The sequence below is a fragment of the Gasterosteus aculeatus genome, chromosome 15 (genome assembly GCF_964276395.1).
Source record: "Gasterosteus aculeatus chromosome 15, fGasAcu3.hap1.1, whole genome shotgun sequence".
Taxonomy (NCBI): domain Eukaryota; kingdom Metazoa; phylum Chordata; class Actinopteri; order Perciformes; family Gasterosteidae; genus Gasterosteus; species Gasterosteus aculeatus.
Genome location: NC_135703.1, coordinates 2,523,457 through 2,539,422, shown reverse-complemented (window position 1 = coordinate 2,539,422; position 15,966 = coordinate 2,523,457). Strand labels below are relative to the sequence as shown.

Here is a 15,966-nt window from a genome sequence, read left to right as displayed (position 1 = left end):
ATCAGCCCATAATTAAATAACATAATTATGCCTATTTGGCAGATATTCATGTTCCCCAAGAGGATAAAAAAATAATTTATATGCTCACATTCTGAACCGAGAAAAAATGAAATCTGCGTTTCCACGTTGTACTTTTCTTTGGTTTGGGATTCAGACGCTACAAAACAGATTAAGACAAATAAGTCATATTTATTTGAAATTTGTTGGACTTTAGTGAACCGCACGCTGTCAGAAAAGAAACACGTCACATATCAGACCAGCTGACACACACTCGGCCGTCGACAATCACGACAGCGCCATCGACTGAAACCCTTCGTGTGCAAAACAGAAAAAACATCGAGGGAAGTGAATTTGAACTTTAACGTCTATAAATGTGAAGATTTCAATAAGGCTCTGAAAACTTTGTGTACTTAAGTTACTCAGTTTGTGTCCTTGTGTGTTTGTGTGTATAAAACCTGCTTTTTAAATATCCTGTCAACATCTGTAAAAGTTTTTTGTTGTTGTTGTTGTTGTTGAATCTGCCTTAAAAGGGTCAGTACACCCGATCAAGTCGCTGTGTTTTTTCTTTTAATATTTAAAGTCATCTCTGAGGCCCCACCCTCCTCCTCCCTCACGCTCTCCGGGCCGCCCTCGCCCTCCTCGCCCGCTGCTGACCCTCCCGGCGCTGGTTGAGGACCTTGGTGCTGGCGCGCAGCTTGCGGAGCCTCAGAGCGCGGACGCGCAGCTCGACGTCCTGCGGGATCCTGCCCCCTTTGGCCCGGATCTCCTTCAGCCTCTGAACGGGCGTTCTGGTCAGAGCGAAGTCACAGATGGTGGCGCGCGGCTCCGATCCGACGCGACACTGCCGCGTGGACGGGTAGTAGCCCGGCGTCCAGACCACCACCTTGTAGTCGCCCGGGTTCAACAGGCGCCAGTAGTCCCCGTCGGCGGCTGAGGAATAACTCGCAGGGATGAGCGGAGGAGACTAGAAACACACCCCCAGTGGAGAGTTCCACCTGTAAAAAGCGAGCGCGTCACCTGATCGTATGTCGTGTTCGTGGTCCTCCACCTTGATTATAGCGTCTGGGATCCCCCGCTTGGTCGCCTTGTCCCTGACCACGCCCTTGAGGCCTCTGTGCACCTGAGGGCGGAGGAAGCGCCGCGCTGTGAGCCTCCACGGAGAAGGTTACGGGCAGAAGGATCGGCCGGGGGTGACTGACCTGCTCCATGTAGATGAGCAGAGACTCCTTGTTGTTCTCCCACTCGACGGGAAGCTCGCTGACGTGAGGGAACTTGTCGCAGGACAACTCCACCGTCACCTCGAAGCAGTTGTTGTGCAAGTAGCTGAAGTCGTTCATACCTGCAGAGAGGACGTGAGAGCGCATGACCCACGAGGAGCAGAGGGACACATTTTAGTTTATTGAACTATTAATACAAGCAAAAACGTATTTACTAAACCTAAAAATGTAACATTTACAGACAAATAGGTCAAGATTAATCACAGAACTGAACTTTCTTGAAGGCAAGTTCGGACGCTGGGACGATACATCATTAAATTGTACACCTTGAGAAGCACTTCAGTGAAATTGGTCACACGGTTTCCACTTCTTGAGCTCATTGCTATTCTCTACCTGTCCACCAGAGGCCCCCAGACGTCCCTACCTGCCTCACCTGTGTCTCATTTCTTTACATTCAAAAAAACGAGGTGTTCGTGGCTCAGGGGAGGGGACTCACTGCCGGGGACGGTGTGCCAGGCGCCGCCGTTGATGATGTTGTTGTGGGCCTGGAAGTCCTCGTAGTGGCAGTGGCGGCGGTTGGGGTTGGACATCACCCGGTTGGTGGAGGCGTAGACGGTGGCCAGCCAGCGGAAGAAGGCGTTGTCCGCCGTGGGGGTGTCCTCCTTGGGGACCCAGTCCCGGGTGCAGTCGTAGGGGTACGTGACCACCAGCTCTCCCCCGTGGAGGTTGGCGCTGAGCACGAAGGGGATCTCCTGCATCCAGTTGATGACGGCTCGCGTCACTGGCGCAACCTGGAGGGGGAGAAAAATGAGCAAAGGTTATTCATTTAGTTACATTGGTTGTTTAAGAGACAAATATACCATAAAGCATGAAAAAAAGGATTGTACTGACATTGAAAAACACAGACTTCTACATCTGCTGATTCCATTCATACTTCTAAATATGAAAAAGATTCTTCTCAATGTTCAGTCACAGCCAACGCTCACAACGCCGCCAGATGGCGCCATTCTTCACGTCACCCACTTCAGAAGCCTTGTTGATTGTTCAATCATTGGTTACCTTGCCCATAGTTGAAGGTGTAACTGACACATTGTTGCTCCTCAGGCTCTAGATCCTCCTCTAACGTGATTGGCTGCTGACTCACAGTCACATGTGTGGCTATATCATGAGATATTTCACAGTAAGACTTTTGTGGCAGTGTAACTTTTCTTTTTGGGTAATTTATTTATGGGCAGTTTGTGATTTTGGCCACGGCTCTCGATAAGCTTTTAAATGTGGCCTCAAGAGATCAAACCTCTCCCGTTCCTCACGTTTTCTATTACTCCCCCCGTCCACTTACCATGGCGTCTTCTTTAGTGTAGTACTCTGGCATGGGGATGTAGTGGTTGGGGACCTTGTATTTATCTTCCGCTATCAATTCGGCGTCCCACATGATGGTGTTCAGGTCTGGGAAGTTGTGATTCAGGTCGATCCCTTGGAAGGTGAATCGCCCGTCGGCCCAGCCGGCCAGTTCGGAGCCCTGCAAGCGGATCAGTTGCACTACTTTTCCATCATTGTTGCTTTGTTAAATTAGTTCTAGCGATAATTTGATGCCGCTCTCCTCTCTACGCAAAGTCCCGTTGACCTCACCCACCTTCTTATAAGCCTCTTCGTATCCGTCGGGGTTCATGGAGGGCAGGAGGTGGATCCGCGTCTCGGTCACCAGCCGGACGACGCGCTGGTTGCCCTTCTTGTACTCTCTGCACATGTACTGCATGAGGTTGAGGACGAGCTCTCGGCCGAGGGCCTCGTTCCCGTGCATCCCGGCCACGTAGCGGAACTCGGGCTCCCCTGCCGAGGGGGAGAGTCGAGGGAGTCGTTTTCGCTTGCCGAGTGAGTGAATATGAAGGAATGCGTATCTGGGCCCGACATCAGCTCGAGTCACACTAACATGAGGCCTCGGACTTTTAGATTTAATGCACTAGGTCGAAGTTAAGAGGCTCAGTCGAGCCACATCAGGAACACACGTTTGTGTTGTGGTGGGAAACGCTTTGCCAAATAATCGTCCGCGGCTTGGCTGGACTTGATGGCTGACATTCCTGCAGCAGAGACCCAAAAACTAAACTTCATAAATCAGCAACAAAACGATGAGATTTAAATCCCTCGTGGTTTTCCGCACCAGTGTTAATTCAACATAAAACCAATATTTTTAACCCAAATTCCCATTATTTCGTCTTGGATGTGAACCAGTTTTGAAATATGTTCCCTGCAGAAGAAATAATAAAGAAAATCTGCCAATCTAGTCTAATTAAATCAAGCTTCTTGGCAGCTGTAGAGTGACCGCGAGTGGCCCGCATGTGAAAACCACATCGCACACAAACTGTGTCCTGTCTGGTGGAGAGAAGGCCGGGTCCAGTTTCAAACGGTGATCATCTTGTTTATATAAGAGGAGCCTTCTCTATCAGACACCCAAGCCTCCCTGTGTGCTGCTGCCGCTGCAGAAAAAGACTCTGTGTAAACACTGGAGGATGTAGAGCGGAGCCCCCTGAGCAGCTGAGCTCGGGGGGGGGGCCCGGGGGAACACCATGAACTCTGGTCCAGAAACTTTGAGACTTTGAAGAAGATCTCAACGGGCAGAAGAAGAGTGGAATCTCTCTTACCCAGTTCGTGTTTGCCGGGGTTGTCTGAGATCTCCATGACGTACAGTTTGAGGCCCTCGTAGCTCTTCCCGATGGTGTAGACGCGGGTGATGTCTGGACACTCCTCTGTCACGGACTTCATGAGCTTCGGGGGGTCGTGAGCAGTGGTGAAGTGTTTAGAGGCTTTGAGCGTACGAACAGTGAGTATACTTTTCCAAATGCATCCCTTTAATTGCCTCAAACTCTTAATTTACGTAAGTGTGTATGATCAAGACGCATCAACAGTCAACATAGTTGAAGCATCAACAGTATTCTGCAAAAGAAAGGTCACTGAGAGGCATCAATTCCATCATTCAGCAGGATTTATCTCTTTTTCTGAGGTTTATGTTTCAATCAACTGTTTGTAAATCTCCTTGCTTCATGTTTGGATGTTTTTAATGGTTTTATGTGAAGCACTTTGAATTTCCTCGTTGTTGAAATGCGCCATACGAATAAAATGGCCTCGCTTTTGTTTCATTTAAAACAGGATTGTTTGGTTTGTAAAAATTCAGAAAAGAGTCTGACTAAAAACTTTGGCATCAACTCGTTAAACCGAAGTCATCCGTCACCAACCTTCCTCATCTCCGTGTAGTTGTGCTGCCTGAAGTCCAGGCCGTCTTGTGACCCCGGCTCTTGCTCCGAGTGCGTTTCAGTCGGATCTACCGGGAAGGAGCACATTGACTTCCCGAAAGACAACGTGGCCCTTAAAGAAAAAGGCGCCACGCGCTCCGCGAGGCGGCGCACTGCGAGGCGGCGCACTGCGAGGCGGCCTACCGTGCACTCGGCATCCGAGTACCTCGGCCCTGAGGCAGACGCTGCCGTTTGTGTACCAGGTCTGAGGGTTGATGCGGATGAACCGGGCGACGGTGGGAACGGGAAGGAGCCCGAGCACCGGCGTCTCTGGATCCTGGTTCCCTTCGAATATCTGTACAATTCAACATCACAGAGGTGTGAACGTGTTGCCCCTGCAACATGGACTGCAGTGCGATTCGGTTAAGTTGTCCAATACTCAAAGAGAAACCCTCGTTCTGAAAACATTCTGATCATCCAGAAAACCAACAGTAAGAGATCCGATGTAAAACAAACACACCATTGGCAATGCGCTGCCTTCATCAATATTTGAGTTTGAATGCACATTTACATTGTTGTTACTTGTTGCAAGTGACTCATGGGAATAAAGTGTGTGTTATTATGCCAAACACAGTTTTCAGCTTTGTTCTGTGCTTGTTTTCTCTCTTCCTCTCTAAGAGCACAAACTCTTGAAAATCTGTTTTGCATCAGCAGGAGATCCGCCGGTCACGGTACATGAATTCCTTTAAAAAGGAAAGAAGGGTTCTCACCGCTTCCTCTGTCCCATTCATGCAGCTTTTCCAGCTCACGGAGTCGTTGCTCAGCTGGACTTTGTAGGTGAGGACCCAGTCCCAACTGTAACAAAGTCCAAGCGTTAGATTGCGACATGCTGACTTTAACGCGCATAAAGAACACTGCCTTTTCTGCGTGCTTTTAGCGGCGGTTTTAAACTACGTTTTGATGCTACCTGACCTCCAGATGGAGTTTCGGCCCTGCAGGATGACCCCGGTGAACAGCGTGAGGTGGATGGCGTCCACCTCCAGCCACTGGTGCCGGTCCTTATGCTCTGCACACCAGGCTCCATCGTACAGGTCGCCGTCCTCGATGCCCGACTGTAAACACATGTTACACAGATGTGGAAGGGTTTCTTTGGGCCATCTGCTAAATGCATTTAACACACGGCTCTAACTTGTGCGTCCGTGTTGTGATTGCTTTCTGTCTGCAGAACATGAGAGGGGGGGTCCAGACTAAGATATGTATTTGTGCAGATATTCACAGCTTATTCTTGCCATCAATTTTTCCAATACTTTGGTTTAGAACAAATAAAAATGACTCACATCCGTCTCTGCTGTACTTTGTGTTCAGTGGCAATAACCAATTGTTATCATGCTAAACGTCAGCGTGCATCTGCATTGTGATAAATATTGTCGGCCATAACAAGGTATAGTTTGGACCTGGGATTCTCAGAATTCAACCTTGTTCAACCTTTATTTAGTGTCCAAACCGATAACAACCTCTAGTTGCAGCACCGTTATCATGCAGGTTTCCTGTAGTTTTATCCTTTAAACTTCCATAAGAAGCCTCTCACGGTGGTGCATGCAGACCCACCTGGATGTTCAGCCTCCCCCGGTGAGGACCCAGACCCGTCGCCTGGTAGGAAGAAGCCTGGATCTGGCTGTCGTCGACCCGCAGGGACTCCAGGCCGAGGGGGGGGCAGTCTGGAAGGAGAGGGAGATCAGGTCCTCTGAGTTTGAGATGCTGGTTTATCAAAGAAACCAGCTGCTGACGGGTTAAAACTCTCCCTCTGGTGCCCCTCGGCAAGCAAACACCCGTCTAATGTAATTAGAGGTTGCTATGCGGAATATCTCCAATGATCTCGGGTCGGTTCCGTGGAAGCCTGGTGGGCCTCTGCAGAGGAAAACTGCAGATAAGCAAAGCTGTGGAAGGTTTGAATGTAATCTGAGACAAAGTTGGGGGCCAGTGGAGCCACAACTGCAGCCCCGTTAATCACTAACTGGCAGGATCAAAAAGTTCTCTTTAAAACTAGTTCTCTTTGGGACAAAAGAGTTTTTCACTTTCACATCTTTCAAATCTTACAAACAGGAGGAGCAGAATAAGGATGTTCTGTTTCTGTTTCAAGGGAGGGTTTTGTTCGCACAGGACAAATGCCTTTAGCATGTGTGCTGTTGATCTGCACTAAAAAACACATCATTCACTCCAGTCCCCCAAACGTAGAAATTTGCTGGTTTTCTTTTGTGATTTTGTGACGGTTTCAGACCGTTTGAAATATGTTGTTTGGAGCAATTTGTAGACTTGTAGATCTTCCTGACTCAAATAATAATTAATATGTCTGTATGTGATGTTTTGTCCTACCGAGCCTCTTGTCTTGTCCTTCCCCTTCCAGATGTTTGTCCCTGACAGTGGAGGACTTGATCCTTGCAGCTGTTGGAGCCGGTCGGTCTGCGCTGCTTGCAGACGCGGCCGTAGTTGTGTTGCTAAACGACGGACTAATCGGGGTCGTCGGGTCGTCCGTCAACGCTGCGTCTAAAATTCCACCCAGAAAAATCACTGCAGCCAACGTGCACAATGTCTTTTCCATCTTCCTCTTTGTGTGCCGCTGCAGAGTGAGGGGAGGAGAGGGGTGAGGAGGGAAGGGGAGAAGGGGGGGTGGAGGAACACGGCCAGTTTATGTGGAGATGACAGAGAGCCAGACCTTCATCCACTTCCCTCCTCCTTCGTCCCAACTCCCCTCCCTCGCAAAATTCCAACTGAAGTCCCGGGAACAAAAAGGCATTAAATAAGAACACCAATAAAAGTTTTTACAAAAGTTTACACAGTGTCAGTTCGTTGTACATCAATGACATATTTGTTTAACTGCCTACACACAAGTTTTTGCAAAAGTGTGGCATGAAAAGTTACCATTTCTGCCCAATTCACCCCACGTGTGTTTCATCTCCTCATGACTGAACTACTGTTTAATTGTGCACCACAACGTGTTTCCATTTACTGCTGCTTCACACTCTTTTAAAGCTTTTACTCCACTACATTTATTTGATAACTAACCTTCTAGAGAAACAAGACTAGCTCCTCCTTTACACGTTTCACTTTACTTTGCAAATCCCTCAAAATGTTATAAACTTAATGAAAAAAGAGAACAAAAAACAAACTGATGTCTTTCCTCGCTGCTGCCGGATGTTTGCTGGAGATAACGCCTAACATTTTTACATGAAGGGGAAGACTTAAAAACCTGACAGGTGCATCCTGTCGCAGCTGTTTTGGTGAACTGACTGTGTGTGTTGGATGAGCTGCCATCCCTTCGTGTGGTGCTTTCATCTGAAAGGACTCAGGATATGAACGTTTCTTTGCCAGAAAGTGGGGACTTTTCCTCAGATAAACATCTGGTGCTGGTCAAGTTTCATGCTAATTCTCTCGTTTTTTATCTTTCCCCCATGGGGCAGCTTCTTCTCCCCTTCGCTGTCGACCTGAAGGTCTGTTGGCAGCGCATGACCCAATTTCCCTCACCTTTTATTTTGAAGGAAAAATGTTCTTTCTTCTGCCATGTTCACTTCACAAGCTGTTTACTCTCCACTCTGAGACACAATCCTGCCACAATCTTTTATCAGTCATGATTCACGTCGTCCTCCACCTCCCCCCGCTGACTCTTTGATTTCTCCAGAAGAACTCCCGCTGTGCTTCCCGGAAAACATCTAATGCAAAACAGCTGCAACAGTGTTAACCATTTAAATAACAATATGAGGACCAGACAGGCAATAAATCCCCCTTGGTTGTTGATGGATCTGTTGCCAAAGTGTTTGTGTATCTTTTGCTCTGCAGGGACGAGCTGGAGTTTATTACAACTGATTACTTGAAATGAAAGGCATCACACCCCTACTTTATATTTGAGTCAAACAGTCATGAGCTTGAATGTGCTTTTATTCATTTGCCTGTCAACATCTGGTAAAGTGAATAATGTTGCAATGCAGAACGGCATAAAGAGCAACAAGGAGTTCACTCTCTAGATCCCAGCTGCTCTCAGCATATAAGCACAAACAGTCTATACAGTGAAGCTTGTTTTTGGTTTGTGTTTCCAGGTTTGACTCAGCTGCCAGTCTCTCTGAGCATGTGTAAATTATCTTCTCTTCAGCTGTAGGGTTTACTGGAAATATTCCAAACGTCTACTCCAAACCAACTCAATGACAGAAGTAAATACACCTAAAAGTAAAAGCATTTGGATCGTAATTTAATTTTGGTTGAGTGTTCCAGGATTAGGCAAAGAAATACAGAGAACATATGACCACATTAAACATAATGTAAACATCTCAAAAGTTTGCACAGTCTTATTTAGTTTGTTTAGATGTTACAGTGTTTACGCAAGTATAATAAATGGCCTGCTGATATTGTACATGACAGGGTGCAGGATTTTATTCTGCAGGACTTTTATTTTTTTAAGAACATGAATACTTTTCTACGGGCATAAGCTCATCAACTGAAAAGTGTATAGTACCGTTTTTGTTTCACATCTAATATTTTAAGAGATTTTGTTTGGGAGAATCAAATAAACCCCAAACGAGTAACCGCTTCCTTCAGATATGCAGATGACAAAGAAGAGAGCTTCTCACACAGACAGGAAGTGGCATTACATTATCAAGTGAAACCAGTGCATCTGCACTTTGTATGTCAGGACCATTAAGATAATTCAGACACGACAGTAACTGCTTGTACTACGAAGTCCATTGTACCTCATTCTTTCCATACATCATTGATTCAATATAATCATAAAAGTACAATAGAAGAAGAAAATAGTTTATGCAAACATGTCCAATATGTAACAACATTGTTAGCTTTGCCTTTAGAGTATTCTTTCATTGCTGCACTCTTCACTACTGCATTGGTTACCAACATTTCTTTACTTTTGACCCATTGGTCATAAAGTGAACAAGAATTTAAAGTATTTTATATTTATTTTTCTATACGTTACAATGTATTGCTAAAAAGTACGTTGAACATACAGTATACCAGTAGTACTAGTAGAAGCAGTAGTAGTACAAAAGTCTGTAGTATCCAAAAAACATTTTATTTTGAAATACAGAATACGTGAACGTGATTGGTTCATTTTGCTCTGACGTGACGGCGGAAAATGGCCACGCAAGCGAGTGGAATCATAACATTGCATTGGAAGTCTCTGTCCGCGCCCTTTTGTCGTTTAATTACAGGTGTTTAATCCGACCGTCTCCACTGACAATGTTTCCAACTATCACCGAAGCGCAGCATTATTCCAGGAAACGTGAAAAATTGTGCTGTATTGAACGAAAACATGTTGCCGATCGACGCGAAAGCTAACCGAGAGCAACAGGAACAAGCTAGCAAACGGCCGCGCGTCTGTCACCGTGGGACAGTAAGTGAAAGTAAGTGAAATACTCAGCCAGCTAAAGGCTGTGTTGTTAGTTATGTTTGAACGCACACGCTAACTTATTTTGCGTTTTAAAACCCCTCCGCAGCTCATCAATGGCCTCTTAGAGGAAGTCACGGGCGTTTTGTGTGCTTCTTTCAGATGACAAGAAGACGAGCAAAGCAGTAAGACGGTTAGCAAACAACATGTGACACGCGGACACACACGCACACACACAGGCTGTCTGCTCCCACCCAAACAACACCCCCCGGGGCGGGTGTCGAAGATGCCTCGTCTGGAGCAGTTGGCCAACGTTGTCCTCCGGGTGCCGAGCATACTGGTCCTGGACCTGCTGTACAAATGTGACGTCGAAGGCTTAACGGAGCACCTCAAGGCCAAAAACGAAGACATGCTCTTCAAGTACAAATACGTCATCTGGAACATGTACTACTTTGGTAAGGTGATATAATGCGAACGGCTTCTAACGGGACAGGCTGCCTTGACAATGAGACGTAATTTGTGTCTCCAGGTCATCTGCTAAACGTGGTGGTGTTGGTTTTGCCGTTGAGACACATTGTGACGCTCTACCTCCATATCCTGGCCGCTCTTCTGCTTTACATGGGGCATCAGATTTCCAAGTGAGATGCCCTACCATTACTACCACTAGTACTACTACCACCACCCCCACTACTACTACTACTACTACTACTACTACTACTACTGCTGCTACGTGCTGTAGTAGCTGGATCGGTTTCCTCTTTCTCTGTCTCGTCTCTCTCTTCACCCTGATATTTAATTTTAGAAGACAGTACGATATCATGTGCTGTAAGGTGAGAAGGAGCAGTGGCGTCTTCAAAGGATTCAGGGTCGCTGCTCTAAAAAGGCTTTCTTATTTTGTCAGACATAAATGATTACGTTTAAATAAACAAAAAATAAACATGCACAAATTAATTCATAATTTATTAATTTAGATTTTTCACTTTCGCCTTTTCTCTCACATGTTTCTCCTTTCTTTGTATTTTTCAAAGCGGTTTTCATTTATTTATATAGCCAGCTCTGATTGTGGACCAGTTCTAACTCCAAAAAAACAAGCTAACGCTAAGTAAGAAAACAACTGGAACAACTGGGTGCTCTCTTCATGGCACAAAACAAAGAGCATACAGTGAATATGTGATTTATGAACCATTTCCCAGGGATTACGTTCACGAGGAGCTGCGGTACGGCCATGGAGGAGCAGTGTACCTCGATTCTCTGGCCTTCAACAGATTCGTCTCTGCGATGACGAGTGAGTCCTCTAACCAAATTTACATGTAAATATGATACATAATAAGAATACGTTTTTTTTCCCTTTTCCAAACTTTAGACTTTAGATCAGCGGCAGATTTGTTACAGTTGGGACTGGGTCCACACCTACAAAGTCCAGCTGAGCAACGAGGCAGACTTTTTATTTTAATGCAATTGTTCAGATCAATCTGTTATGTGAGCTGGTTGTGATTATTTTCTGTACTTTTTCATCTGTGTGTAATCTCCACATATATTCCAATAAAACCTCCACCAGGGAGCAAATGGAGAAAAGAAGCCTTACAATGGTCCCAATGTTGTTTTCGGCCCAGGTCAGATTATTCTCAGCACGCTGTGCGCCTTCCTGATGAAGACCAGGAAGGTGTGGCTGCTCTCTGCTCACGTGCTCCCCCTGCTGGCCAGACTCTGCGTCGCGCGTCACGCCACGCTGTTAGCCGTAAACACCTTCGCCATGGGCCTGACCGCAGCGGGAGTCACCCTGTTCCTCCTCTCGCATCTCTTCGTGCCATATCGGCTGGCAAAGGCCGCTTATTCGGAGCTGCTGCAGCTGGAGGTATTCTTCTGAAATGTATATGTGATGAAGAAATTCAATCCTGCTTGTCCATGAAGCATTCAGGACTTATGCATGTACGGATGTACATGCAGTTAACACAATTTCCAAGAAGTTTCCAGTGGATTTGTTTTTTTCCTACAAAATTGTCAAATTTTGAAAATATTGGACACAATCTACCAATTCAAAAATATTTTGACTGTTTTAATGTGTAGGTATTATAAAATCATTTAGGCTTTTCAAGTGAAAATGATCCAAGGGCACATCATAAATAGGTTTGTTTTCTCTGATTTTCTTGTCAGAGTTTTATTCACATCTCAAATTCAAATCTTTTAGCACATGATTTGGTTTGTAATCGAACAGTTTCTTGATTCCAGTGTGCCGGTGATCCTCAATGCATTTTGTTGATCCTGTTTTCATGCTCCTCGTCGCGTCCCTCAGGTGATCGAGTTGTACAGACTTCTGGCCGTGGGAATCTCGCTGTGGAACCAGTTTGCCGTCCCGGTGCTCTTCAGCGTCTTCTGGTTTGTTCTGTTCGTGGTCCAGCTCTGCTCAGACGCCATGTCAGGAAAAACCTCTGCGGGCCATCAGGGCATCATGTTGTTCCTGCTCACCAGGTGTGATGTCGCAATGTGGATTATTAACATTCCCTTGTGTACGTTTTGTAAACCAACTTACCCAACACAAATTTTATTTTATTTAAAGTTTGTGTCGTCTTTGCCCCCTACAGTGTCTCTGAATGCTGTGCCACTCCGTACTCCCTTTTGGGTTTGACCTTTGTGGTGTCCTATCTCGCTCTTGGACTGCTCAACCTGTGCAAGTTCTACCTCGGAGGTTATGCAGCTGTTCAGAGCGAGAACGTGATGCACAGGTAACTCCTTTTGCTCCATGCAGCATACAATAACAGATTCATTGGACCACTTGAGGCACATCATTGACACGTTGAACCATGTTATTAGAGGAAAAACCTAAAAGTTACTTGTGTATCGCTTCAGATGAAGTCTGCTCCATCATGATTTGCCCTGTTTACCCCCATGTTCTCCAGAGGTGTGACCGAGGGCGTTACCCTGCTGCTGCTCGCTCTCCAGACGGGGCTGTTGGACATGGAGGCGCTGCAGCGCACCTTCCTCCTCAGCATCATCCTCTTCATCGTGGGGACTTCAACTCTGCAGTCCATGATTGAAATAACCGACCCGGTTATTCTGGCCCTGGGCGCATCGCGCAACAGGTAACGTGCAACAATTAGCTTATTGAGGTTCAATACATGTATGTGCACGACGTTCAAAGGTTTTCCAGCAGTACTCAGTGGGTTTGCTGTTGTCGTCTTCTTTCCCTGTTTTTCTAGGAGTGTGTGGAAACACTTCCGTGGCCTCAGCATGTGTCTATTTCTGCTGGTTTTTCCTGTGGTTATGGCTTATAAAATCTCCCAGTTCTTCCACATGGACTTCTGGCTCCTCATCCTCGTGTCCAGCTGCATGCTGACCTCCCTTCAGGTATGACTCCACGTGTCTTTACAAATGAAGGGCCCCAGAAGTTCAGAACGAGATAAATCCTGACTTTGGCGCTCCACAGTGGCCGTATAAAATAGGACACTGAACTCCCTGCAAACAAATATTTAAGTCATTAGATCGACAGGAAAAAGGGGTTTTTCATCCCATAAAAATTCTACATACAGTCCTTTCATTAAACATTCAACAAAGTTGATTATGTGTAACCTCCTGTGGGTCCAGGTTACGGGCACGATGCTGATCTACTCCCTCTTCATGGTGGAGCTGTTCCGTAGCGACCCCATCGAGAGCCTGGACGAAGTGATCTACTGGGTCAATGCCGTCAGCAGGGTGCTGGAGTTTGTGGTGGCGCTCTGCGTGGTGGCGTACGGCACCTGGGAGTCGCTGTTCGGCGAGTGGAGCTGGATGGGCGCCTCCGTCATCATCATCCACTCGTACTTCAACGTTTGGCTCCGGGCTCAATCCGGCTGGAGGAGCTTCCTGCTCAGACAGAAAGCGGCGAAGAAGATCAACTCCCTCCCCAGAGCCACGGCCGGACAGCTGCAGCAGCACAACGACGTCTGCTCCATCTGCTTCCAGGTCAGTCGATCAATGGAGCAGTTTATGTTGAAAAGCGCATCCTGACATTCTGTCCTGCTGAGGGAATCTGCAACAACGCATCTACACGACTGAATGAAAACTGGTTTAAATGTTCAGCTCTTCTTCACCCGGCGATGTGAGACTTTATTTTGCATAACCAAAACCTACTCTCAATATTATCACAATATCGACCCGAGAGTAGAGTTAAACCGCCCCGTGGCAGATCGTGAGCGCGTGCATTACACATACAACAACATCTTAAGAATGTGCATCCTGTTTTTCCAGTTCAGCCCCACCTCTGCAAATCTTTGGCCTTCAGCCATGTTTCTGTGTCACACACAGAAAATCTTCATAATAACAGAAGATTTGTTGGCCCGGCCATTAACTTGTTGAGAACTTTGAGAAGTTGTTTTATTTTTAAATAAAGATAATACTAACATACTTTATTGATCCCCATCGAGGATATTTACTTTAAAAAGAATATATTAAAGAATTACTTACGGGGTTATTGAAAAGAGATGACATTAAACAACAATGTGTAACATTACGTGTGAACTATAAATGCTGAATGTTATATGTGTATTAAAATCTTTACGCATGTTAAATAGTATTAAAGATGTCTCTGCTTCTTAAACAAATGCAGTCTGCAGGTTTGGTTGTCAAGTAAAATGCGTCTCTCCTCCTCACAGGAAATGACCGCCGCTGTGATCACATACTGCGGACATTTCTTCCATGGCAACTGCCTCCGCAAGTGGCTGTATGTGCAGGAGACCTGCCCCATGTGCCACCAAACGGTCCGATGCACAGCGACGGATCCGGGCCCGGCTTCGGGCGACGCCCCGGCAGCTCAAACTCAGAGGGGCGCCGGGACCCATCAAGAGGCGGACGAGGATGGGGGCAACGGCCCGTCCCAGGAGACGCCTGATCATGCCCAGCAGCGGGAGGAGACTATGAGTTTTGACGGCGGAGATCTCCGGAGGGAAGATCAGGACCAACCAGCTGACACTCTCAGTAAAGCTGGTCGAGGTCTTCGTTTCAGCTCCAGCGGAGACTTTGTCGGACTTGTCGGGCCGGCGTCGAGTTGCTCTTCGGGGGACATTTCTAGTTCCCGTGTGCCGCTGGGTGAAGCCTCTGGTAACATGCGCAGCGAGGGCGGTGGGCAGGACTCACCGCTGTCATGGACACCCGGGCCAACTACGGATACACGACGGGCCAATGAAGGACCCATCTGACTCCAACGGAGCAGAACTCGAAGGAGGCAGAACTTGTTGTCCTTGAGAGCCACGAACATCTCAGCCGTGACGGCCCATCCAAATCATGGGAGATCACAGCCTTAACAGGAAAACGGAAAGCATGAGGCGTGCGGTGTGAGCCTTGTGGATTGACCAACTTTACTTAGAACTCCTGGACTCTGTTGGCGATCCTCCAAGTTACTTCCTCACACCCGAAGCTGATGAGACCCACCTTCACCTTCTCTTGCACAAGCACAGACAACAGTGACTACCTGCACCGGTGCCTTGGAAAGGGTGTGAAGGGGAACCGAAACATATCTGCCTTCTCTCTGTGAACCTACGGAGAAATGTGGGATGAACGTGCCTCAATTCAGCTAATAATATGCATCTATGTTGAGAATGGAGAGTAAATGATACGCTTATTGTACGACTGTGAAGAAATTGTAAAGAGGAAAAAAAGATAGATATACATATAATTCATAGAAATTATGTCTTGCGTCAATATTAACTTTGATTTGTTCTGTTTTTTCAGATTTCCTTGTAATCCTCTATTGGATTTTTGTGAAAGCAATGTAGCATAATTTGTCTTTTATAAATCATAATCAGCCTTTTCCTCGGCTTCATGTGAACATGTACCGTTTTTTTGCCCCGTAGTTTTAAAATGAATAAATTGACAACATGTGGATGGGAAGGTTGACATTATATTGCTAATGTAGGTGAAAGTTAAGAGAGAGAGACCAGATCTTTTTTTTATCCATGTTGATAATGAGATAATAAAGTATTCAGCATCATTACTTAATTTCACACAGATCTACGGTGAAGTATAATCATCAAATGCTAGAAATAGTTTTTATCTTAAATATTTTACACATGCTGGGCAATGTTTCTTTGCTCAACTTTAGTATGTGAGTATAAGCCAGTACAAGTGAAAAGCACATCCAATGAACAATAGGCTGGACAAT

General features: G+C 46.3%; 2 protein-coding genes and 1 long non-coding RNA gene across 4 annotated transcripts; 1 reads left to right on the top strand and 2 right to left on the bottom strand.

The window, feature by feature from the left end:
- Nucleotides 1-169: 169 nt before the first annotated feature.
- cpxm1a (carboxypeptidase X (M14 family), member 1a) lies at nt 170-7,214 on the bottom strand. Its single transcript, XM_040199737.2, has 13 exons — nt 6,818-7,214; nt 6,053-6,162; nt 5,417-5,556; nt 5,215-5,299; nt 4,649-4,799; nt 4,448-4,533; nt 3,857-3,980; nt 2,851-3,047; nt 2,557-2,736; nt 1,714-2,008; nt 1,200-1,339; nt 1,018-1,120; nt 170-930 (listed from the first exon to the last, which is right to left on the bottom strand). Exons 1-13 carry the CDS (start codon nt 7,041-7,043, stop codon nt 611-613), a joined length of 2,157 nt encoding a protein of 718 aa, XP_040055671.2. The 5' UTR covers nt 7,044-7,214; the 3' UTR covers nt 170-610.
- A 2,324-nt stretch (nt 7,215-9,538) lies between these two features.
- Nucleotides 9,539-15,695, top strand: LOC120832761 (RING finger protein 145). Of its 2 annotated transcripts, XM_078089353.1 has the most exons (11): nt 9,539-9,839; nt 9,996-10,288; nt 10,363-10,471; nt 11,027-11,118; nt 11,447-11,688; nt 12,127-12,302; nt 12,416-12,556; nt 12,731-12,913; nt 13,031-13,178; nt 13,416-13,772; nt 14,462-15,695. In XM_078089353.1, the coding sequence occupies exons 2-11, from the start codon at nt 10,120-10,122 to the stop codon at nt 15,002-15,004; spliced, it is 2,160 nt and encodes a 719-aa protein (XP_077945479.1). In that variant the 5' UTR covers nt 9,539-9,839; nt 9,996-10,119; the 3' UTR covers nt 15,005-15,695. The 2 variants fall into 2 exon arrangements, with proteins under 2 accessions (XP_077945479.1, XP_040055249.2); XM_040199315.2 differs by lacking the exon at nt 9,539-9,839 and having other exon boundaries at nt 9,982-10,288.
- On the bottom strand, nt 11,879-13,540 carry LOC144388392 (uncharacterized). Its single transcript, XR_013452756.1, has 2 exons — nt 13,401-13,540; nt 11,879-13,286 (listed from the first exon to the last, which is right to left on the bottom strand). It is a non-coding gene; the product is annotated as an uncharacterized LOC144388392 (long non-coding RNA).
- Nucleotides 15,696-15,966: the final 271 nt, after the last annotated feature.

Excerpts from the sequence above, each read along its gene's own strand:
- cpxm1a (XM_040199737.2), bottom strand. The coding sequence starts at position 7,043 with ATGGAAAAGACATTGTGCACGTTGGCTGCAGTGATTTTTCTGGGTGGA. Across the intron at positions 6,163-6,817 it reads AGGACAAGACAAGAGGCTCG|ACTGCCCCCCCCTCGGCCTG; the intron begins GTAGGACAAAAC and ends CTCTCCTTCCAG. Across the intron at positions 3,981-4,447 it reads ACTACACGGAGATGAGGAAG|CTCATGAAGTCCGTGACAGA; the intron begins GTTGGTGACGGA and ends GACCCCCCGAAG.
- LOC120832761 (XM_078089353.1), top strand. The coding sequence starts at position 10,120 with ATGCCTCGTCTGGAGCAGTTGGCCAACGTTGTCCTCCGGGTGCCGAGC. Across the intron at positions 10,472-11,026 it reads ATGGGGCATCAGATTTCCAA|GGATTACGTTCACGAGGAGC; the intron begins GTGAGATGCCCT and ends ACCATTTCCCAG. Across the intron at positions 12,303-12,415 it reads ATGTTGTTCCTGCTCACCAG|TGTCTCTGAATGCTGTGCCA; the intron begins GTGTGATGTCGC and ends TGCCCCCTACAG.